This window comes from Spea bombifrons, chromosome 6, assembly GCF_027358695.1.
Source record: "Spea bombifrons isolate aSpeBom1 chromosome 6, aSpeBom1.2.pri, whole genome shotgun sequence".
NCBI classification, from domain to species: Eukaryota; Metazoa; Chordata; class Amphibia; order Anura; family Pelobatidae; genus Spea; species Spea bombifrons.
The window spans coordinates 48,708,273-48,734,572 of NC_071092.1; the positions used below are offsets into that span (position 1 = coordinate 48,708,273).

Consider the following 26,300-nt stretch of genomic DNA (forward strand, 5'->3'; position numbering starts at 1 on the left):
TTACGCCTAATGAGGAAAATCAAAACTAAAAACAGCCAAAAGGAAGAGAATAAACCGGAAGCTCCGAATCATTCACTGCGCCCCCCGATATGTGAGCCCCCCGGCCAGCGGCTGATGCGGCGGCGGCTGCTGCTGCTGCTGCTGCTGCTGCTGCTGCTGCTGCTGCTGCTGCTGCTGCTCCGGGTTACATGTATGTGACCCCCGTGCGCGGTGAGTGGGCCCCCGGGCGACCCGGCGATTTATCCGCGGTCCATTTGTACCGTAAGCACCGCCCCGATAGTACCCCGCCCCTGTGTGTGGCCTCTTGCTTTCCCCGCCCCGTACTGGGAGGGGCTCCGGACCCCGTTCTCCGGCCGCTGAGTTCTCACTCACCCGTTCGGCATGGCCTCCGTACTGAAGGTAAGCCCCGGGGAATGGGAGCAGCGGGCGGGTGAGAGCTGGGGTGATGGGAGTCGGAGTGCAGTTCGTGAGTTTCGGAATGATAGGAGGTTCCTTATGCGAGGAAGGGATGAGTGGACACTCACTGCGTACAGGGGGTAGTGGGGTTGGGATACCGGGTGACCCAGGAATTCTGTGAGTGTGAGTGTGAGTGTGTGCGGTGAGTGTGAGTGCGCTGTGTGCATCCCGGGGGTTTCCCTATATCAGGGTTCCCGGTGATTGCAGGTAACACCGCGGACCCCCCCCAGCCTCATTATTATTATTATTAATATTATTTTATTACCGGACATCCGCCTGCCACATGACTGTAATTCCCATCACTCACAGCCCCCCTCTGTATGCACGCAGAGCACTCAATCCCAGATTTCCTTATCAATCAAAAGGTTGTTTTTTACTGTGATGGCTGAGAGTGATGGGTGTGGAATGTACCCCCTGCGGCCGTCACCATGGAGGGGCAGTAAGTACCGGTGACGCCACGAGCTTCATACTGCGGTGCCGGGGGGATTGTTACCAATTGGCAACAATACTGATTCAGCGCCTGCGAGCTGCTGCGGGGTCACGGTGCGGTGTTATGGTGGGGTGTCATGGTGCGGCGTCTTGGTGAGGGGTCACGGTGTGGTGTCATGGTGCGGGGTCTTGATGGCGTCTCGAGGTGTTATGGCGCGGTGTCTTGGTGAAGCGTCACGGTGTGGGGTCACGATGTGTGGAGTCATGGTGCGGCGTCTTGGTAGGGTGTCACGGTGCGGTGTTATGGTGCGGTGTCTTGGTGCGGTGTCACTTTGGGGTGCCGGTGTGAAGCTCCGGTGGCGCTGGCCGTCAGAGTTTTGTGAATCTCATATTTTGTTTCTGGAGCCCCGGAGCCCGCTGGGCGACCAACACAAAATAATAAAATGAGAATTAATATCAGGAGCCACACGGGGGCCGCAGACGCCAGGCGATGCCGGGGAGCTCCTCACACAGAAACCTGGGGCAGGAAGTGAGGTGATGCCCACTCGATGCTTACTCACTGCCCGCTCAGTCGTTGGTCTCGTCTTAGATTCAGGAGCCGTATGTCTATCCCGCGCATGTTTAAATTTGCTACAAGAAGCGGTAGAGGGTAATACAGGGAGGGTATTAAACACGCATGGGATAGACATACGGCTCCTGAATCTAAGACGAGACCAACGACTGATTAAGGTTTGAGTCTTTACAGCAGGAGAAACGGGCGACTAGACGGGGGCCGGATGGGGGCCGATCTGCCCGCGGGTTCTGGGTTCATTTCTTTTCCTGCGTTTGGTTGGTAAGAAATATCTTCTCTCTGTAAGAACAGGACATGGCGAGGAAACGTGTGCAGAGCATTCCTCTGCCATGAGGCGTCTGGAGGCAGGAAGCGGGGATGTCGGGGCCGGCGGCTGGGTCTGGGGGCCGGCGGCTGGGTGTGGGGGCCGGTGGCTGGGTCTGGGGGCCGGAGGCTGGGTCTGGGGGCTGGTGGCTGGTTGCTGGGGGCCGGAGGCTGGGTATGGGGGCTGGAGGTGGGGTCCGTGGCCCGGGGTCGGCTCCGACATCTGCTTCACAGACCAGAATCTGGTTTCAATCGTGTTTCCCTCTTTTATTGTAAAGCAGAATGTGGATTAATGCCCTCCGAGGCCACGTCTTGGGAGATAGCGGGGGGGGGGGTGCAGGGGGGGCAGTTCTGCAGAATCTACCCCATACATTTAAAGGGGCCACACAGCTGTTATATGCATGAAGTGAGTTTAATGGCTGGCGTGTCCCTTTAAAGGGGCGTTTTATTATTATTATTATTATTATTATTATTATTATTATTATTCGTTATTTTTATTAATATTATTACGCGTGCCTTTAGGAGAAGCTGCAGCGTTGCCCCCTCCATGATCAGCTATTTTTGGCTGCTGGGGTTTTCTGTCTCCCCCCCCCCCATGTGTTAATTTACGGACATTGAGCTGTTCTATACATTAAATTGCGTACGATGGCCGGAGCGTCCCTTTAAACAAAGCATTTGGACCCCCTTCGCTATCAGGAAAGTTCTTTTTTAGGGTCGGATTTTTATTTTTTTAGGAAAACTGTTTAACGGCAGTAAATGCAGAAAAAAAGTTAAAAAGTTGCCTTTGAAATAAAATGTATGTTTCAGGAAACGCAGAGCGCGGCCGGCCGGCTGGGATCAGCGATTCCTCAGAACGTTCCTCCGGTTCCTACAGATTCTGCGCATGTATAGAGCGATATACACAATTGTGCAGCCCCCTCCGCACAGACCTCCCCACAGTCACCCCTCTGGTGCGGCCGGCGGCAATGGAGTCTGTTGGGGGCCCCTGGGGAGTCCCACCGTGGGGAGCCAAGGTATGCCTGAACCCAAATCAGCTGCCCCTCCTGCCCTGCACCGAGTATAGGGAATGTCATGCTTCAGGGCAGACAAGGGTCACATGAAGTCTTTGCACCCAGTCTTGGGGGTATTTGCCCCCCAGGCCAGCCCTGGTCTCAAAGCCAGACTGGCCAAACCAAACAGGGGCATTTGGCAGGTATGCTTTACTGAGCTTCGAATCTTAATCCATCTGCCCCGGCCCCATCGGACAGCATCATACATACAGTGCAGACTCCATGTGGATCGGGAAACACGGAAATAGCGCCAGTTACACCCCAACGGGCGCCGAAATAAAAGAAACAGGAATTCCGGGTCCTGCCAGCTGCCAAAGTCTTTATTCTCAGGTCCATGGATGAAATTCTGCCACCTCGACGGGGTGACGGATCAAATACAAAGAGTACAAATCGACGAGTTAAATGTGCCGATGAAACTCGCGAATAACATTCTAACTTCATGTCATGGTATGTATCGCTCCGTTAATTATTACTTTCATACAAAGTGTCCGAGCTGCCTTCATTGGCCTGGGTTTGGAGGTAGTGGAGACCAGCAGAGGTGGTAGAGCGTAATACAGTGAGGGGATTAAACATGCATGGGATAGACATACGGCTCCTGAATCTAAGACGAGACCAACGACTGATTAAGGTTTGAGTCTTTACAGCGGGAGAAACGAGCGACTAGACGGGGGCCGCCGGGGGCCGATCTGCTGGCGGGTTCTGGGTCTCTATATAAAAGCCGCTCTCTCCGTAGAATCTCCCGGCTCGGGGTAAAATCGTCGCTCTCTCTCCCTTTGATCTCCTTTCCTGCGGTTCCCAGAATGGCTTCAAAGTAGCTTTTTTTTCTCACTTCTTTTTTCACTTACAGAAAACATCAAAGTCCCCCCCCCCCCGCGTTCCATCCCCCATCCAGCTGCCAGAAAGCGAAAAACACCCAACATTTTTATAAAAAAAGTCAACTTTTAGGAAAGGAGAATTTGACGGGATTTTTATTTTTGCGTAGTTAGTTTTTTTTGGGTTTTTGGGGGTTTTTAGGGACGGGCTCAGCAAGCCTCAGCCATTGTGCAGCCGTCTTATGATGTAACGTTTTAGGTTAATTAATCCAGCCAATCAGAGAGCGGACTTACTGCCACACTGACCGGGGAGGGCTCTGACATCAGAAAAAGTGGGAGGAGCCAGAGAAATTATTGTATACTTGACAATGACATCATATGTTTTTGGCGTGATTATTAAAAAAAAACATAAATATAGCATTTTCATATTAGTGTTTTGGGGAAAAAAGCTCCTGGTCTCGATACCTGAGAGACATTTACTGCACAGCTTGTTACAAAGTTACACTAAAGACTCCGCAACCCCCCCCCATAGAATATTAATTACCGTCATAAATAAACATGGAATGTGATAATATAGGCAGTGGATTAAATATTTGGCCACATTTTATGTGATATCTGGGTGGTCTGGAAAGCTTGCAATCTACCGTAATATTTCTCTTGCATTACATTATCTCATTTGCAGTATTTTTAACCCCTCAGTTTGGGGAAACCGGTCTCTGTTATTTGTTTCGTTGCCTGTAGGGGGCAGCAGCGGATCGCTTTACAAGCAAGAAGGGAACATTTCTCCCGAATATTTCGCTCTTTACTTAACTCTTCAAAGGCCCAAAAAAAAAATACAATAAAACGCAACAATCACGCAAAGTTTTTGGCCGGCTGAATATTTGTAAATCGGCGTAGAATTCGTGATTATATATAAAGGGGGATTATAGATATTTCTACGCCTGCCGGCCGAGCCGTCGTTACCTGACACATCTGGTCTTCTAGTTGTAGTTTTGTCAGACCCTTTGAATGTAGGGACTTTGAGCTGTGCTGCAGGAGATGTCGGCGCTATAGAACTAAAAGACCCGGACGAGACCTTGGTGAACGAGGCTTTTTTTTTTTTTTTTTTTACATTTCCTCAAACCGCCTGCAGGTGGCGCCGCCGGTCTTTCTCTGTTCGCTGATCCGTTTGACCTTTACAGACAGAGTTCCGTTAAGGTTCTCGGTCCGCGGAGCGTAAAAGATCGGATGATGGTGGCAGCCCCCTGAAGAGAGGGGTTATCCGCTCTCCCTCTCTCTAACCCTCAGGTACATGGATAGGGGGGAGAGAGAGGAGGGCAGATAGTGGTAGTAGTGATACCCCTGGGGGGGTCCCAGAGATCTAATCCTACTCCTTCCTGCGTTCTAGAGCTCTATCTGCAAGCATTAAAGGTTCCGTATCGTGGGACGCGGCAGCCGTAAGAGCAGCGAAGATCCGGAATTCACCGATTGTTTTTTTTTCGGAGGCAGAACGCGCCTGGAAGGGTTCCGGATGCCGGTTAATTCAGAATTATCGTATAGAATAACAATTCATGGATTGTGAAGTTAATATAAAGGCAGAGGGATGCTGCCCGGGGGTCAAGGAACCGGGATGTGGGAATTTAACGGGTTTTTAAATGAAAATCCGGGGGTCGTAACTCGTAAGGAAGCTCAGGGGCGACTAGTTCTGGGCCGCGATTTTGTGGATTTTTGGAAATCCTCTATTTTAGACTTTTTTTAAATCTCTTTGGGTTCTTTTTGGGTCCAAATATCTCCCATGGAATGAAAATTCTCCACGTCCAGTAAAATCCTGGCATTCCAGTGAAATCTGACTCACATGACACTCAGCCAGCCTGCGCCTTGGCAGCTGCAGCGTTGAAGCCACAAGGTCTGCTCTGGCTGAGCTTGATGGGAGTTGCGTTCCGAGCTCCAGCTGGTTACGGGAAGAGCAGACTTTACGTTCCAGATATTTATTGGAATTGGAGACCCTTCTGGCAGCAGCGCGGAGACGTCGGATAACCCATCGCCCCCCGCCCCCCGCCACCGGACCCCGGTTTTAGATTAGACTTTCCGTTTATTTCCGAAACATTGGCTTTTATGCCAAATCTACGTGAGAGAAGGTGAGATGCGGCCGCAGCGATACCGCCGGGGTGACAGCGAAGCCCCCGCTCTCCCTTCATCGTACATCAAACGTGCCAAATTCACTTAAACCCCCCAAAAATGAATTCCGATTTGCTTTTTATCTCCTGGATGTGGAAGGAAATCGCTCGGAAAATCGCACTCTGCGGTATAAAGAAAGTTCAAATCTGACGTCACTTCCTTTGTCATATGATGTCATAAAAGCTTCATTATTTATCATTTCCGAGGCTTTGGTCATTGTCCATTCTTGTATCCGAGAATCCTCCGCTTCGGGGTTCTAGAGGACGACGTATACAGGAGAAATATTTGGTAAAACGCAGCCTAGAACGTCCCGGTGAATTCTATGGTCTGGAAGCCGATCTAGAACATGCGCATTATGGAGAGTTCTATAGGAGAATTCTGAGACCAGCCTAGAACGCGGAGAGCCTAAAACGATCATCAATGTATACGCGCTCTAATGTTTGTATCGCGGGCGCTGTGTGAGATCACCGATAACGCGCTGATTTCATGTTTTTATTGCGATTACTAAACGTTTGTACGACCCGAGAGACAAGCCGCTCCTGTCACAAATAACCTGCGACGGGGAGACCGCTGTGCGCTGGGAGGATTGCCGTGCGTCGGGGAGACCACTGTGTATCGCGGAGACTGTCGTGCGTTGCAGAGATCGCTGAGTGTTGGGGAGACCGCCGTGCGTCGGGGAGACCGCTGTGCTCTGCCCCTGTGTTTTGAAGCCGTATTATTTTTCGATATTTCTGCTAATTACTGGATTTATCGTTTTTTATCGTGTTTTTTATGTGTGTTTTTAGAGTGTGGCGTCTGCCGTTCCCCAGGATGTTAGTGAAGTGCGTGAGATGGAGGAGTTGTTGTGGAGTGCGGGGTTGTTGGTGTGGAGTGCCCTCTTGCTGGTGTGGAGTGCCCTCTTGCTCGTGTGGCGCGCCGGTCTCCTGCTGTACACCGCGGGACTCCTCCTGTGGACGGCGGGGATGTTGGCATGGAGCGCCGGGGTCCTCTTATGGACGGCTGGACTGCTGATCTGGCGCGTGGCGCTGCTGCTGTGGCGGGTCGGATTGCTGATAAGCGGCGCCGCGCTGTTGCTGTGGAGGACGGCGTTGCTGTTCTGGCGCGCGGGGTACATGGCCTGGCGCCTCGGAGTCTTGCTGTGGAAGTTCGGATTGTTTTTGTGGCGGGCCGGCTTATTTCTTTGGAGAACGGGATGCTTCGTATAAAGAGGGTCCTTACGTCGGTCATAATGGTGTTAATAATGCCCCCCGCTGGCGGGGTCTCACGCATGAAGAAGTCTCCCTTAAAACGTAGTGGATGCATGTGCAGCTCTCCGGCTGGGTTGGTAGGTGCCAATACAGAAATTCAAGAATCTCCAGGACTGAAGTTTTGCTGCCCGTAGGATGTAAATCTATACATCACCCGGGGTAGATGGAGGGGCCGTGTCTGGACGGCTGGGGGTAAATGTGTAAAGACTGGGCCATTCCAGAAGGGTTTTTTAAATTGAAACTCTGCATATATCCTCCAGGGGGCAGCAAGAGGAGGCAGCATTTACACCCTTTGTGGAACCTTCTTGTGCTCACTTCAAGGAGTTTGTGTGCTGGCATCGAGACTCTGCACAGCTATACCGTGGGGCATCTGGCTGGGCTCGGCCCCCTCGGCTGGTCAGTAGCCGGCACCCCCCCCCATGGGCCGTATCGGAGAGAGATTTTATTTATTGTGACTTTAATCTCCGTGTGAAGGGAGCGAGCGACTCGCTGGGGACGAAGCTTCTCTCTCCTTCTTTAATTATTGAATTAACGCGGAAAGAAGCCAAGAATAATGCGCCGGACCCTCCATCACCGGGACCCCTGTAGAGGCCTGACTGCCAGCCCCTCCCCCACCAAGCCCTGACTTCTGTATCCCCCCCCCCCCGCAGTATTACTCAGATCTGTGACAAATGCAGAGATATTTATAATTTATTTTATTCGTGTGAAAGGATTGCTGCGGTTTGGTTTATTTCACATAGCGATGGAGGTTGTGTACTGGGAAACTCTGTATATGTATTTCTCCTTTTACATGTTAGAGTGGTAGATAAGTGGAACAGCCTCCCAGCAGAGGTGGTAGAGGGTAATACAGTGCGGGTATTAAACATGCATGGGATAGACATACAGCTCCTGAATCTAAGACGAGACCAACGACTGATTAAGGTTTGAGTCTTTATAGCAGGAGAAACGGGCGACTAGACGGGGGCCGGATGGGGGCCGATCTGCCGGGGGGGTCTGGGTTTCTATGTAAATGGCTGATACGTTCTCCATCTCCCATCACTCTGTTCCCGTCGGTTATAGACGCAGCGCTGTGTATATCGCGTCGCTGTCAATATCCCGGTCCGGATGTTGATTGGCAGCTGGCGGTTGTCGGGAGGAGACTGTGGGATCTGCTGGTGCTGCCGGCTGCCTTCATTCGCTCTCATCGTCTGTTTTCCTAATCTTATAGAAAATGCAAATGCTAGTGATGTCATCAGACTCTGCGAGGGTCCCGCGCGTGCGGAGGAGGTTGAGTGAGTCTCCGGTGAGTGAGTAACGGGTCTGATATTATCTCTCGAGTAGAATGGCAGCCGGTCACAGATCCCCGGCCTCCCCGCGCCGGAAAAGGTCACCGGCAGATTGGAATAAAATTTATCGCCGCGGATGTAAAAATGAGAGCTTAGTTTGAGTTGGCGGAGAGCGAAACGCGGGGGTAATAAACGCTTTACTTCAATCAATAAATCAAACGTTAACAAAACTTTATTCACAGTCCTAAACAAACGATACGAAGGAGAATAAATGAACTCAATGCGATTCCCTCTCCTGATCCGGAATCTAAAAGCCCCCAGCGCTGTATACAGTAATATAACCCCCCCAGCGCTGTATACAGTAATATAACCCCCCAGCGCTGTATACAGTAATATAACCCCCAGCACTGTATACAGTAATATAACTCCCAGCACTGTATACAGTAATATAACCCCCAGCGCTGTATACAGTAATATAACCCCCCCAGCGCTGTATACAGTAATATAACCCCCCCAGCGCTGTATACAGTAATATAACCCCCAGCACTGTATACAGTAATATAACTCCCAGCACTGTATACAGTAATATAACTCCCAGCACTGTATACAGTAATATAACCCCCAGCGCTGTATACAGTAATATAACCCCCCCAGCGCTGTATACAGTAATATAACCCCCCCAGCGCTGTATACAGTAATATAACCCCCAGCACTGTATACAGTAATATAACTCCCAGCACTGTATACAGTAATATAACCCCCAGCGCTGTATACAGTAATATAACCCCCAGCGCTGTATACAGTAATATAACCCCCAGCACTGTATACAGTAATATAACCCCCAGCACTGTATACAGTAATATAACCCCCAGCACTGTATACAGTAATATAACCCCCAGCGCTGTATACAGTAATATAACCCCCCCAGCGCTGTATACAGTAATATAACCCCCAGCGCTGTATACAGTAATATAACCCCCAGCGCTGTATACAGTAATATAACCCCCAGCGCTGTATACAGTAATATAACCCCCAGCACTGTATACAGTAATATAACCCCCAGCGCTATATACAGTAATATAACCCCCCAGCGCTGTATACAGTAATATAACCCCCCAGCGCTGTATACAGTAATATAACCCCCCAGCGCTGTATACAGTAATATAACCCCCCAGCGCTGTATACAGTAATATAACCCCCAGTGCTGTATACAGTAATATAACCCCCCAGCACTTTATACAGTAATATAACCCCCCAGCGCTGTATACAGTAATATAACCCCCCAGCGCTGTATACAGTAATATAACCCCCCAGCGCTGTATACAGTAATATAACCCCCAGCGCTGTATACAGTAATACAACCTCCAGCGCTGTATACAGTAATATAACCCCCCAGCACTGTATATAGTAATATAACCCCCCGCGCTGTATACAGTAATATCTCCCAGCGCTGTATACAGTAATATACCCCCCCAGCGCTGTATACAGTAATATAACCCCCAGTGCTGTATACAGTAATATAACCCCCAGCGCTGTATACAGTAATATAACCCCCCAGCACTTTATACAGTAATATAACCCCCCCAGCGCTGTATACAGTAATATAACCCCCAGCGCTGTATACAGTAATATAACCTCCAGCGCTGTATACAGTAATATAACCCCCAGCGCTGTATACAGTAATATAACCCCCCAGCGCTGTATACAGTAATATAACCCCCAGCGCTGTATACAGTAATATAACCCCCAGCACTGTATACAGTAATATTCCATCTTAGGCTGAATTTCACCATGACTGGATCCTTTCTGAGTTCCTTCTAAAAGCAGCCAAGCACCAACGAATGAAAGATCCAGTCCTGGTAAAAGTAGCTGGCTGTGAATCCGTCTTTAGCTCATAAACTGCGTTTAGAATATAATTCCCTTTTATTCCTTTCCGTCTCCGTTTCCGTGGAAAAAGCCACAAAGAGCAAAAAAAAACCGGCTCATTGATTTATTTTGTATGAGAAACATTAATAATTAGCCGGGGCTCCTGTCAGTACGCCGTGGAGCGCGTGCGGCTAACCGAGTCTCATTCCCTGCGTATCACACGGGTTCACTCCGGGGAACACGCGTGAGCGCATTAAAGCCTTGACACGTATGATGAGTAATTTCTGTAAACGTTGGCTGAGGAGCCGCGTCGTTCCTTTTGGGCTGAAATTGGGAGCTTTGTGTAAAGAAACCGAACCGCGACATTCTCTCAGCGCTGCCTCTTACTGCGTTATAAATGAATCTGTGGCACCGAGCGGCGGGGAGACGGATCCACCGTGCATTGTGCATTTATTTCACGAGGGAGAACCGCAGCGCTATTATAATGGCGGAAAACTAGATTAACCCTCTAGAGTCACGGAACACAGAGTATATAATATATAATATGAGGAATATACAGGGATATAACGGGTTATAAGGACGGGATTAGTTATACGGCCGGAGAGTATATAATATATAATATGAGGAATATACAGGATATAACGGGTTATAAGGACGGGATTAGTTATACGGGGGGAGAGTATATAATATATAATATGAGGAATATACAGGGATATAACGGGTTATAAGGACGGGATTAGTTATACGGGCCGGAGAGTATATAATATATAATATGAGGAATATACAGGGATATAACGGGTTATAAGGACGGGATTAGTTATACGGCCGGAGAGTATATAATATATAATATGAGGAATATACAGGATATAACGGGTTATAAGGACGGGATTAGTTATACGGCCGGAGAGTATATAATATATAATATGAGGAATATACAGGATATAACGGGTTATAAGGACGGGATTAGTTATACGGCCGGAGAGTATATAATATGAGGAATATACAGGGATATAACGGGTTATAAGGACGGGATTAGTTATACGCCCGGAGAGTATATAATATATAATATGAGGAATTTACAGGGATATAACGGGTTATAAGGACGGGATTAGTTATACGGCCGGAGAGTATATAATATATAATATGAGGAATATACAGCATATAACGGGTTATAAGGACGAGATTAGTTATACGGCTGGAGAGTATATAATATATAATATGAGGAATATACAGGATATAACGGGTTATAAGGACGGGATTAGTTATACGGCTGGAGAGTATATAATATATAATATGAGGAATATACAGGATATAACGGGTTATAAGGACGGGATTAGTTATACGGGGGGAGAGTATATAATATATAATATGAGGAATATACAGGATATATAACGGGTTATAAGGACGGGATTAGTTATACGGGGGAGAGTATATAATATACAATATGAGGAATATACAGGGATATAACGGGTTATGAGGACGGGATTAGTTATACGGGGGGAGAGTATATAATATATAATATGAGGAATTTACAGGGATATAACGGGTTATAAGGACGGGATTAGTTATACGGGGGGAGAGTATATAATATATAATATGAGGAATATACAGGGATATAACGGGTTATAAGGATGGGATTAGTTATACGGGGGAGAGTATATAATATATAATATGAGGAATATACAGGATATAACGGGTTATAAGGATGGGATTAGTTATACGGGGGAGAGTATATAATATATAATATGAGGAATATACAGGATATAACGGGTTATAAGGACGGGATTAGTTATACGGGGGGGAGAGTATATAATATATAATATGAGGAATATACAGGATATAACGGGTTATAAGGACGGGATTAGTTATACGGCTGGAGAGTATATAATATATAATATGAGGAATATAAAGGGATATAACGGGTTATGAGGACGGGATTAGTTATACGGGGGAGAGTGTATAATATATAATATGAGGAATATACAGGGATATAACGGGTTATAAGGATGGGATTAGTTATACGGGGGAGAGTATATAATATATAATATGAGGAATATACAGGATATAACGGGTTATAAGGACGGGATTAGTTATACGGGGAGAGTATATAATATATAATATGAGGAATATACAGGATATAACGGGTTATAAGGAGGGGTTTGTTATACGGCCGGAGAGTATATAATATATAATATGAGGAATATACAGGATATAACGGGTTATAAGGACGGGATTAGTTATACGGGGGGGAGAGTATATAATATATAATATGAGGAATATACAGGATATAACGGGTTATAAGGACGGGATTAGTTATACGGCCGGAGAGTATATAATATATAATATGAGGAATATACAGGATATAACGGGTTATAAGGATGGGATTAGTTATACGGCCGGAGAGTATATAATATATAATATGAGGAATATACAGGATATAACGGGTTATAAGGACGGGATTAGTTATACGGCCGGAGAGTATATAATATATAATATGAGGAATATACAGGGATATAACGGGTTATAAGGACGGGATTAGTTATACGGGGGAGAGTATATAATATATAATATGAGGAATATACAGGATATAACGGGTTATAAGGACGGGATTAGTTATATAGCCGGAGAGTATATAATATATAATATGAGGAATATACAGGATATAACGGGTTATAAGGACGGGATTAGTTATACGGGGGGAGAGTATATAATATATAATATGAGGAATATACAGGATATAACGGGTTATAAGGATGGGATTAGTTATACAGCCGGAGAGTATATAATATATAATATGAGGAATATACAGGATATAACGGGTTATAAGGACGGGATTAGTTATACGGCCGGAGAGTATATAATATATAATATGAGGAATATACAGGATATAATGGGTTATAAGGACGGGATTAGTTATACGGCCGGAGAGTATATAATATATAATATGAGGAATATACAGGGATATAACGGGTTATAAGGATGGTATTAGTTATACGGGGGGAGAGTATATAATATATAATATGAGGAAATATACAGGATATAACGGGTTATACGGACGGGATTAGTTATACGGCCGGAGAGTATATAATATATAATATGAGGAATATACAGGGATATAACGGGTTATAAGGACGGGATTAGTTATACGGGGGAGAGTATATAATATATAATATGAGGAATATACAGGATATAACGGGTTATAAGGACGGGATTAGTTATACGGCCGGAGAGTATATAATATATAATATGAGGAATATACGGGATATAACGGGTTATAAGGACGGGATTAGTTATATGGCCGGAGAGTATATAATATATAATATGAGGAATATACAGGATATAACGGGTTATAAGGACGGGATTAGTTATACGGGGGGAGAGTATATAATATATAATATGAGGAATATACAGGATATAACGGGTTATAAGGACGGGATTAGTTATACGGGGGGAGAGTATATAATATATAATATGAGGAATATACAGGATATAACGGGTTATAAGGATGGGATTAGTTATACGGCCGGAGAGTATATAATATATAATATGAGGAATATACAGGATATAACGGGTTATAAGGACGGGATTAGTTATACGGCGGAGAGTATATAATATATAATATAAGGAATATACAGGGATATAACGGGTTATAAGGACGGGATTAGTTATATGGCCGGAGAGTATATAATATATAATATGAGGAATATACAGGATATAACGGGTTATAAGGACGGGATTAGTTATACGGCCGGAGAGTATATAATATATAATATGAGGAATATACAGGATATAACGGGTTATAAGGACGGGATTAGTTATACGGGGGGTGAGTATATAATACACGGGGGTATGTCATATGTATAACTATATAGAAAAGGTTCCGTTATCACACAAAACATCATTATATAACAGACACTATAGCATCTGTTTGCTTTCGCTGTTATTATACGAGCCGTTATCCCGTCCGTTTTTAGTGAAATTTATTAGATTTCCTGCACTTCACGAAGAAGTACCTTTTTTTTATGATTCTCCTGTTCTGAGAGCACCTGGGACTCGTATTTTTCTCCATCTGCTCGCTCGCTGCCCTCCAGAATGTGTTGAACAAGAAAGTCGTTCGATTTCCGTCTCCTCGGCTTATCTGCCTCCGAACGCCTGCCCCGCGGCTCCACCGATTTATTCGCCGTCCCCTCGTTCTGCGGCCGCGGAGGAAAACTCGGTCCGGGAGTCTCGGGCAAATAAAAGCAGAATTTTGGATTATATTTACGCTCCAGAATATTTTGGTTCCAACGGAAGAATTTCTGGAATCATCCTATAAACCGGCGTGGGAAATTAGCCGTTCTCGGCACTAATGGGCTGTTTTGGGTTTTTTTTTTTGGTAATTCGCATATAAATAATCTGTTTAGTTTTACGTCCGTGGCCATAAAGCGAGGCAGTAAATATTTACTGCGGCCTCTTTCTCTTTTACACGATACGGGAAATTCCGCACTAATTCTGCCCGGCGGTTACATGAAAACAGGCGCTTATTTGTTGGTATTTTTTTGTTGGCCGATTAATACAGGTTCACTGCCCCCCCACCCCCAAATCCAGGAATATTCTGAAAGCCGCGGGAATCGCTCGGCCGGGGCGGAATTATAGTTTTTATATATATTTTATGTTTATTACCCAGACTTCGGCTCTAAAAACATTACTAATGTCTCCATAGAACCGTCTCACAGGAAGCTACTTTAGCGATGCGCATGATGTCATGTGAGGCCATCGTGGGCAGAGTCTCGTTTTATGTCATCTTAATAAACACATTTATGACATCACAAGGTGTTCCTCTCACACAACTCCCTTGTCTCCCCCCACCTGGAGCCTGCACAGCTGACACAGGAGCCCACCTGTCAGGAATGGCCTGGCGACATCAGAATTGTTGGCAGCTATGCCATCTAGTTGCTCATCTATACAGCCTAGTACGTCTGCGCTGGCGTTGTCGATGGTACGCATTGTTCTAGCCCCGACCACCACTGCTGGGAGGCCGCTTCATGCCTCAGAAAGTCCCTCTGTGTGATCCCCAGCGTGTTGCCCCTCTGTGTAGATACCCCTCCGGTTCATGTCTTGTTCTGTTCTTGTTGTTTGCAGCGGGGGCCGCTCCTCGTCGTTAGCGCTCTGTCCGTGTTTTTCTTTCTCATCGTTCTGCGGCTGAGAAACGAAATGAACTTTTTGAAGCTGATGAGCTGCTTTGGACGGACCGGTTCCGGGTGCGTTCCGGCCTCCGACGCTCTGCGCCACCCACCCACCTATCACAGCGGCTACATTAACATCGGAACGCACGAGGTAACCCGCCGGAGACCGCAGACAAATGTACCGCCAGAAACACAACACAACAAAACACATCAAAAATGACTTTATTCTACAAATGTACATTTTTGCGTTTATATATATACGCTGTATACAGTAATATTACCCCCCCGCGCTGTATACATTAATATTACCCCCCCGCGCTGTATACAGTAATATAACCCCCAGCGCTGTATACAGTAATATTACCCCCCAGCGCTGTATACAGTAATATTACCCCCCAGCGCTGTATACAGTAATATAACCCCCCAGCGCTGTATACAGTAATATAACCCCCAGCGCTGTATACAGTAATATAACCCCCCAGCGCTGTATACAGTAATATAACCCCAGCGCTGTATACAGTAATATAACCCCCCAGCGCTGTATACAGTAATATAACCCCCAGTGCTGTATACAGTAATATAACCCCCCAGCGCTGTATACAGTAATATTACCCCCCGCGCTGTATACAGTAATATAACCCCCCCGCGCTGTATATAGTAATATAACCCCCCAGCGCTGTATACATTAATATTACCCCCCGCGCTGTATACAGTAATATAACCCCCCCGCGCTGTATACAGTAATATACCCCCCAGCGCTGTATACAGTAATATAACCCTCCAGCGCTGTATACAGTAATATAACCCCCCAGCGCTGTATACAGTAATATAACCCCCAGCGCTGTATACAGTAATATAACCCCCAGCGCTGTATACAGTAATATAACCCTCCAGCACTGTATACAGTAATATAACCCCCCAGCGCTGTATACAGTAATATAACCCCCAGCGCTGTATACAGTAATATAACCCCCCAGCGCTGTATACAGTAATATAACCCCCAGCGCTGTATACAGTAATATAACCCCCAGCGCTGTATACAGTAATATAACCCTCCAGCGCTGTATACAGTAATATAACCCCCCAGCGCTGTATACAGTAATATAACCCCCAGCGCTGTATACAGTAATATAACCCCCAGCGCTGTATACAGTAATATAACCCTCCAGCGCTGTATACAGTAATATAACCCCCCAGCGCTGTATACAGTAATATAACCCCCCCAGCGCTGTATACAGTAATATAACCCCCAGCGCTGTATACAGTAATATAACCCCCAGCGCTGTATACAGTAATATAACCCCCCAGCGCTGTATACAGTAATATAGCCCCCAGCGCTGTATACAGTAATATAACCCCCCAGCGCTGTATACAGTAATATAACCCCCAACGCTGTATACAGTAATATAACCCCCCAGCGCTGTATACAGTAATATAACCCCCCAGCGCTGTATAGAGTAATATAACCCCCCAGCGCTGTATAGAGTAATATAACCCCAGCGCTGTATACAGTAATATAACCCCCCAGCACTGTATACAGTAATATAACCCCCAGCGCTGTATACAGTAATATAACCCCCAGCGCTGTATACAGTAATATAACCCCCAGCGCTGTATACAGTAATATAACCCCAGCGCTGTATACAGTAATATAACCCCAGCGCTGTATACAGTAATATAACCCCCAGCGCTGTATACAGTAATATAACCCCCCAGCGCTGTATACAGTAATATAACCCCCCAGCACTGTATACAGTAATATAACCCCCCTGTGCTGTATACAGTAATATAACCCCCAGCGCTGTATACAGTAATATAACCCCCTGCGCTGTATACAGTAATATAACCCCCCAGCGCTGTATACAGTAATATAACCCCCAGCGCTGTATACAGTAATATAACCCCCAGCGCTGTATACAGTAATATAACCCCACCGGCGCTGTATACAGTAATATAACCCCCCAATGCTGTATACAGTAATATAACCCCCAGCACTGTATACAGTAATATAACCCCCAGCGCTGTATACAGTAATATTACCCCCCAGCGCTGTATACAGTAATATAACCCCCAGCACTGTATACAGTAATATAACCCCCAGCACTGTATACAGTAATACAACCCCCAGCGCTGTATACAGTAATATAACCCCCAGCGCTGTATACAGTAATAACCCCAGCGCTGTATACAGTAATATAACCCCCAGCGCTGTATACAGTAATATACCCCCCCAGCACTGTATACAGTAATATAACCCCCAGCGCTGTATACAGTAATATAACCCCCCAGCGCTGTATACAGTAATATAACACCCAACGCTGTATACAGTAATATAACCCCCCGATGGTGATGAAGTCCGTCCCTCCATACACTTTCATTAGTCAGAGAGTCCGACTGGGTGATTAAGACTGAGCCGTTCTATTGTTCCCCACAGGCAGTATGATAAGGAGTCGGGGGGTTTAGTAGATCGGGGATCAGATAACAGAGCGAGAATCATACAAATGGCTGATATGCAGCTGCCTGAAAACTTTATATTATGGGGCAAAAAACTGCATCTTCTTTGTATTCGGGTCGCAGTGATGATTATTCGGTGGGAGTTCCCTTTATGTCGGGATTTATATCGTTTGCCATCGTTTTATCCGCACTCAGGGCTTGTTAGTAAAAGTCAAAGCTATTGATTGTTTTGTCAGAAACACGCAGCCGACGCGCATGCACAGCCGGCCGAGCGCACGCAACGACCTTTCTCTCCTCAGTCATTAAGAGATGAACTCGTTTTCCATTCTCTGCATTCGGAAAAAACTAACGAGCTGACGAAGAGCCAAAGAGTGCGTCGGACGCGGCCTGCGCTGACCCGGCGGATCCACGGGGCGAAAAAACTAAAATCCATAAAAGCCATTTCAGTAACTGAGATGAATATTTCAATTTTTTCAATCCATTTATTTTGCGAGAAGTTGCTCTAATCGCCCATTTTTCTGTTTCCTGCTGAATTTGGAGACATATTTTCCAAAATGTCTGAATTCTAATAAATCTAATAAATGAACTTTACTGAGAGGGTGGTAGATTAGTGGAACAGCCTCCCAGCAGAGGTGGTAGAGGGAAATACAGTGAGGGTATTAAACATGCATGGGATAGACATACGGCTCCTGAATCTAAGACGAGACCAACGACTGATTAAGGTTTGAGTCTTTACAGCAGGAGAAACGGGCGACTAGACTGGGGCCGGATGGGGGCCGATCTGCCGGCAGGTTCTGGATTTCAAACCTCCCCATAAATATGCACAATGATTAAATAATAATAAATTTATATATAAAAATGGGGTCCCTGGGCCCCCTATTAACCAAGTGGGGGGAGGGGCTGTCGGTGAAAATCGGTCTCCACGCTCTGGGCGTCTAAACGGCGCAACCAGGATAAAATCTGCTTTCCAGCTGAGGCCGAGGGGTCTGTGTTGTAAGGATATCGATCCTCCGCATCGTGATTCTCGTATCAGAGATGGGAGGCAGACGAGGAGGGGGATTGGGCTCTCCGGCGCTCTCCCCAGAGAAGTAATTACTCTGTTGCTGAATTACCTGTTTTTCCTCCCCGGTAATTACTCTGAGAAATGCTATACGGGGGAGACGACTTGCAGCGGTCAGCCGTACCTGCGCGGAATGCAGATCGTGGCCTCCATTAGCGGCGGTGTGAATGCGAATGAATGGCGCCGTCGTGTTTCTGCCATTAGACAGCATTATCTCCGCAGAACGCCGATTGGTATCTCGGGCCGCGCGGCTCCACGGAGGGGGTTTTAATAAATATCCCGCTGCGCTAGGAATCCGAAAGCAGGAGAGGCTCTGCGGGAAGCCTCCTCATTCATTCATTCGTTCATACAGGACGAGCGGAGCTCCCGCGCAGGATTAGACAGTCCTTTCATCCAGGGACCTCTCTGCGAGAGGGAAATATTGGTTATACGTCTCGGTTGGAGACCCCCGGGTAGGAAGCCGTCAGGGGGAGAGGGCACAATGTTCCGGGTCTGCGAATACGACCCTAACGCGATCTCAGAGAAAATGTGGTTTCCTGTACATTTCTGAGATGGTAGTTGATAAGTGGAACAGCCTCCCAGCAGAGGCAATAGAGGGTAATACAGTGAGGGTATTAAACATGCATGGGATAGACATACGGCTCCTGAATCTAAGACGAGACCAACGACTGATTAAGGGCAGAAGAGACGGGCGACTAGATGGGGGCCGAATGGGGCCAACCTGCTGGCGGGTTCTATTTATAAATCTTAGTTTATTTAACCCGTTCCGTGTTCCGTATCACATTTTGAAGCCTATACAATAAACACCAAAACACAACAGACCTTCCCGGCCGCGGAGTAGAAATAAACCGAATTGAACCATTTTCTGTCATTATCCGATAAACGATGCGATAAAAGCGTTATCGCGGGGAGGAAGAAGTCCGTCGCAGGAAGCGCCACGAAGATGCAGCTTCTGCCCCGACCCGTTCATGTAATATTTCACCGGGTTCCTCTGCGTCTGGAATTAGCCGGTTTCTCCTTCAGATAAAGATCTGCGGGAAGTTGCAGCGAGCGAGTATTTCTCCGCCCAGCCGCAGATATAACGATACATTATTACACGCGCGATAACTACGAAGGGGTTTACTGCAGCTTTAATTCCTCCCCTGTAAATAAAACGGGATTTTTATCCGTTTATCTCGTGTGTATAAATCACGTGATGATTTATAACTAGAACCCGCCAGCAGGTTGGCCCCATTCGGCCCCCGTCTAGTCGCCCGTCTCTTCTGCCCTTAGTGATTCAGACAGAGGAACTCTTCTAATAAATAAATATCCCCCGCATGGCGAGGAAAAGAAAGCAATGTCTCAGCGGGGGGTTCATTACGAGCCATAGAATCCAGCGCTTCACTCTGATGTCACGCTATGAGGTCATAGATCTGTGTGATAAACATACTAATGCCTTAAAGGGACACGCCATCTAGTCGCTGGTTGAGGGGGGGGAATTGAAGGAAGGTCTTGCGGGTGGCTTGATTAGGTTGCTGGCTGAGAGTGTTGGGGGGAATTTACGTTTCTAGAAAAAGGTGGGTTTTTAGAGAGCGTTTGGGGGATGAAGTCAGCAGGGGGGGCAGAGTCCTGAAGACGGGGGTGGGGGAGAGATCGCAGGTGATGGGGGGAACGAGGAGGGCGGTTAGGGGGTATTTGGATACGGGGGTAGAGATGTAGGGGGTGCGGAGTTTGGCACAGGGGGAGACCGGTTATCAGGGCACAGAATGATTAACCCCATAGGGGAGGATGTTTTCCTGATGGATTTTATTTTGATATAAATATAATATTTGAAGTGCTTGTTAAGACCTTTATTTCGCCGCCGTCCCCTTTAAATCCGTTCCTGCCGGTAAAGGCCGCTCCGGGTATTTTTAGAAAGGCCGCGTTGGGTAATCTTTGCCCCGCGGGGCACGTAGCTCGCTCGCTGCTTTTTTTTTTGTGTGTTTTATTACATTTCTGGGAATGGCTATTTCTTTTTTATGAGCGCGGCTGCCAGTAATGGAGAAATACATATTTTATAAGCCCGTTGATTAGAAGCGGTACGAGCAGCCGGTGCCCCCCGGGGCGAGACGCTCGGTGAATGGCGGGGCTCAGGAAACGCGTCGGGCGGCCCGGAGGTTCCGGGGTTATTGGAAGGAACGCTCAGTTTGTACGTTTGGGTCGCTTGTGGGGAGGAGAACCCCCCCCCCCGAGGTTTCGTTTGGCTTTGGGCTTTTTCTTTATGTTAATTTTGCGAGCCATGACCCCCCCCCCCAGTACCCTGTTACATTTAAAGGGACCGTTTATTGTCCTTTACCCCGCTGCATATTAAAGCGCTCCGTGAGTAACCCTAACGCTTTACGTGGGGGGTTCCGCGTGGCTATAATATGCGTTAAAGTTTATATAATGCCCGGGGGGGGGTGCTTCTCAGTAGTTCTGACGGTCCCGTGTCTTGCGGATCTCTCGTACATGTATGTTCATCGTGCCGCCTGTCTGCGGGCCGCCATAAGCTGCGTAGCGCCGGCGCGTTCGTTTCCCGCTCGTTGATAAATGGAGCCAATCACCCGCCGGGGATTCTCCGGGGAACGCGCTCGTTTCGCACATCAGCCGAAAGCATAAATCTGCCGGCCTTCACATTCATCAAACGCTGAGCCGGCGGCTTTTTTCTCGCTGAGCCGCCGCGCTCTGACGTCGCATTTCCCGCAGCCTTCGGTTTATGGCCGAGTTTTGTGTTTTTCTGGGACGTCTCGGAGACGGATCGCGGCAATCGATTCCGAAACTCAGCGCCGGCGATTCTGTAAATAACTTCTGTCTCCGGCAAAAAAGCATTTTGACTGTTAAAGTGAAATTATACCCCCCCCACGTCCTATTACCATGAATCCAGCGAGGGCACTCCGACTGCCCCCCCACACATGTATGGCTTATATATAATATATATATATATGATGTCCGCGGGGTACGGGGCAATGTTCACTGAGTAGCTTGTTTTTGCCGGGAGTCCCGGTTTTCTCGGGTGATTTACCGGCAGTAAGTCCAGCGTTGGCTACGGTTAAGGTCGCCGTTCACAGCCGGACCCTTAGAGCCGTTCACAGCCGGAGCCCCCGTCAGACGCCTGGAGCCAGAGGATCGGCACAAATACTTTTTGCTATTTTTGTAACGATATTGTGTAAAAATGTTTGACTGAGGCAAAGCCGCTCATTTTTTTACTTTAACCCCGAATCCCACCGGGAACGGTTTGGGGGTCTGGGCTTCCCTAAGAGGTTTTTGTTTCAGGCGAGGACACGCGGCTTCATATCGCACTGACATGCCCTCGCCTGAAACGCACAAAGTGTCATTAAAAGTCCCAGAGACTCGCGAGCCTGCAGATCAGCGCCGGAGACTGAAGTTTAATCGGCTCCGCCGTGTTACCCTTCAGCTTGACTTCTTAGTGAATAGATCCAAATAACTAAAGGATATAAAAGTATGTCGGGAATTCACCTTCAGACATGACGGGCGTAAGGCCATCCCGGAAATAACCCAGGGGCGTCCAACCTGCGGCCCTCCAGCTGCTGCAGGACTACATCTCCCATCCTCCTCAGCCAGCCCCTTAGCTTAAAGAGCATTATGGGAGATGTAGTCCTGCAGCAGCCGGAGGGCCGCAGGTTGGACGCCCCTGAAATAACCTGAGCTTCTTACCTGCCCTTAAATGATCTGTTTAGATTTTATCCCCCGGTGTTTTTGAGAAACCAAACTGATTTACGCCCTAAAAAGCGTCGCCCTGTAATATTTTATTTCCGGTAACGTTCTTATGCCTGATATTTGGAATCCGAGCGGCGTGCGGAACGAACGTCTCTCCCGCAGTCACCCTCGCCTCGCCGAGCCGGATAACAGACGTTTTTACATCCACGGCGCACGCGACCCGGAATAATTACGGGGTGAAATAACTCTCACTGACTGTTTGTGATTGCGATCGATGGCGCGTTAACCCTTCGGCGAGAGGGATACTGACTGCCTGTTCTTTCTGATCGGACGAAGTATCGATAATCGGTCTGAAGAATCATTAAACATCTGAAGCGAATGTGAGATTCTAGAAGAAGCAATGCTGTAAAATCCGAGGCTCCGCGCCAGATCCGCTCAGAAACGAAATCTTAGAGAATGGATTCATAGGAAGAATTTTTCACCCCCAAAAAAAGGCCTTGGGGTGCTTTCTACTAAATATCACGATGAGCATGCGCGACTAGAACGTTAGCAGCTGAACCCGGAAGGATCGCTTTATTGGTTTCTATAAATCGGGAAACAATTCATTTTTTTTTACGCTCCAGTTTTTAGGTGGCGACCGGACGCCAAACCGATCCGTGTTTCTACCCTGCGGGTTGGGGCGTTAATGACTAAATAGCCCTCACTGTCCTAGTGTTGGGGCAGCGAGTGGGTGTGACATCGTCACAGAGACCCCAAATTTTACTTCTCCTAGACAGCTGGCAGCCCCTCGGCTACATTACGGGGGCAAATATCCCTCTTGGGCTCCATGGACCCGTTGGGGGGGCTCAGGGGGCTACGGTGGGCTAGCCCCCTAAATACGTTGCAGCGTGCAGCCAAATGCACATCACCAAGAATACTGCTGGCGGCTTCTGAATGTTACCACCGGCCCCCGCGGACGACTTCTTGGAACCCATATTATTATTATATATTATTATTTATTGTTTTATATAGCGCCATCATATTCCGTAGCGCTGTACAATGGGTAGACAGCACATAACGAGTCGTATATAATAAAGCAGGTGAGGAGGCCTAAAGCTCAGCTCCGCATTTGTTGGGTGCGGAGGAAGCCCTTTCCAAGGCCGTTACTGGTGTATGCTGGGGTATACTGGGGTATTCTGGTGTATACTGGTGTATGCTGGTGTATACTGGTGTATTCTGGGGTATGCTGGTGTATCCTGGTGTATGCTGGTGTATACTGGTTTATGCTGGTGTATACTGGTGTATTCTGGGGTATGCTGGTGTATGCTGGTGTATACTGGTTTATGCTGGTGTATACTGGTGTATTCTGGGGTATGCTGGTGTATCCTGGTGTATGCTGGTGTATACTGGTGTATTCTGGTGTATGCTGGTGTATTCTGGTGTATGCTGGTGTATACTGGTGTATTCTGGTGTATGCTGGTGTATACTGGTGTATGCTGGGGTATACTGGTGTATTCTGGTGTATGCCGGGGTATTCTGGGGTATACTGGAAGCATGAAATAAGATGTTACTTTTTTTCGCTTCTCACCTCTGGAATTAGTTTGCTGCAGAATGTCGGATTTGGGATTTTCCGCGACCTTTTCCCCATCCTCGTCATTTTTATCATATAACGCGCTGACCTTTTGCCGAAGTGGAAAGCGTCGGACAGATTTAATAACTCGAACTCGTTGGCGAGTGACCTTTATCATACAATCTCTCATGGGCCGGATTTAAAAAAATGAGCTTTTCTGTTGTTTTCACAGAAAAAACCCTGCGAGTTTCATCCTCCCCCCGAAGAGATCGTCGGAGACAGAGAGCTGGGGCTGTCAGAGACAGAAGCTCCGCCGTTCCGCTCTCCAGAGCGTCCATTCATTGATTATTAACGCTCTTTAATTAGTAAAGGCGTCATCTCGTTCACCGGGGAGGAACCGACGGGAATCCATTCACGACCCGCGCCATGTAACCGTGCGGCAAAACAATATGGTGGAGACTCTGACATCACAAGGTCACAAAACAAAAAATTGTTCAGGTTCTCTGTTGGCTGGAATGAGGAAAATTTAAGTAAAGTATAGAAAATTTCTATTAAAAAAAAGGCGACTTGGGTTGAGTTGGCAGTCGAGCTTAAAAATGGCTCAACAGCCTCCCGGCAGAGGTGGTAGAGGGTAAGACAGTGAGGGGATTAAACATGCATGGGATAGACATACGGCTCCTGAATCTAAGACGAGACCAACGACTGATTGAGGTTTGAGTCGTTACAGCAGGAGAGACGGGGGCCGGATGGGGGCCGATCTGCCGATCACCGCAGCCCTCCGCATGCAAATTGCACGTTGGAGAGCTTTTTCCGCCTCTGCCGGTTACCCGATGCAATTAAACCAACGGCGCTGAGAGCGTCTCATCTTCACTTAATTATACAAATCGCAAATTTATATAAATCGCAGCCGGCTTCCCTTTATTTTATTTTTTCAGAGACAATTTACGCATCGAGCGGCGATCGCGCTCCGCAAAGCAGCCTTCGATTTATACGTAGAAATAAAACCTGCGACGCGCGGCTCGCGATTTATACGGCTTTCCCGTTTTATGCCCGGATTCGCCGTAAATCTGTTTAATAAAAACGATGCAAATGCTTTTCAATTTCCTGCGTCGGAATCCATTACCTCTTTTTTTTTTTTCTCGGAGTGAAAAAGAAAAAAAGAAAAAGAAAAATATTCTAAAAAATAAGGAGAACAAATCGTTATTTCGTCTCTATTTTTAGTGCAAAGTACAGACGGTAAAAATGAATTATTTAGTGGGAAAAAAAACAAAAAAATAAATAGGTTTTTGTAAAAATGGTTACTTTGGGAATCTGGATAGAATTATTTTATTATTTAGTATTTTATTATTTAGTATTTTATTATTTAGTATTTTATTATGTGTTTATTCCGCGGCGCTGCGTCGGATACAATGTTGCGGTGTAATTATTCTGGAAATAATATTTTTTTACCGGCGATTATATTTTGTATCTTTTTTTTTTTTTTTTTTTGCAGCCTCTCCATCTGGACTGCGATGTTTGCGCCGTCGTCTCCAACTCGGGTCAGGTTCTCGGTCAGAAGACGGGACCCGAAATTGACCGGGCGACCTGCGTCTGGCGGATGAATAACGCGCCGACCAAAGGCTTCTCCGAAGACGTGGGCGAGAGGACGACGGTCCGGGTGGTCTCTCACACCAGCGTCCCCCTCCTGCTCAGGAACCCGGAGCATTTTTTCAAGGAGGCGAACGGCACGGTCTACGTGGTTTGGGGTCCTTTCCGGAACATGAGGGCCGACGGGAAAGGGATCGTGTACAACATGTTAAAAAAAACTCTGCAAAGCTACCGAGACGCAAAGGTCTACGTGACGAGCGAAACGCGCATGAATTACTGCGATGAAGTCTTTAAGAAAGAAACCGGAAGAGACAGGTAAGAGAACGGGATTTAGCGATATCATCGGAACGGGGCGGCATCTTTCTGTCTTTGATCTAAAATTCATCGATTTTCTGTCTTTGATCTAAAATTATTATTTATTTTTTTTTCTTTCCTGTGGATCGGTTAAAATCTTCTGACTCTGTACCGGTGCCCATTGGCCGGTGAAGGTTTTTGTAAGACGTGAGGGATATCAGGGGTTTGCAGCCCAAAATATTAGGCGGCTGAGAACGCAGTTCCGAGGGGTGATCCAAAATCATAATGGGATTCGGTCCGGCGTTGGGTCAGCAAGGCTCGCGAAGGGTTAAACAGGCAGGGTCAGCATGCAGGAGATCGA

General features: G+C 47.0%; 1 protein-coding gene across 2 annotated transcripts in view; it reads left to right on the plus strand.

Moving 5' to 3' along the window:
* Positions 1-324: 324 nt before the first annotated feature.
* Positions 325-26,300, plus strand: part of ST6GALNAC3 (ST6 N-acetylgalactosaminide alpha-2,6-sialyltransferase 3) — a 39,350-nt gene continuing 13,374 nt past the window's right edge. The window contains exons 1-3 of one of the 2 annotated variants that reach the window (XM_053469717.1): positions 325-399; positions 15,277-15,471; positions 25,551-25,960. In XM_053469717.1, the coding sequence (XP_053325692.1) occupies positions 382-399; positions 15,277-15,471; positions 25,551-25,960 (623 nt within the window). In that variant the 5' untranslated portion in view covers positions 325-381. The remainder of the gene's footprint in view (positions 400-15,276; positions 15,472-25,550; positions 25,961-26,300) is intronic. The other variant, XM_053469718.1, reaches the window with a different exon arrangement.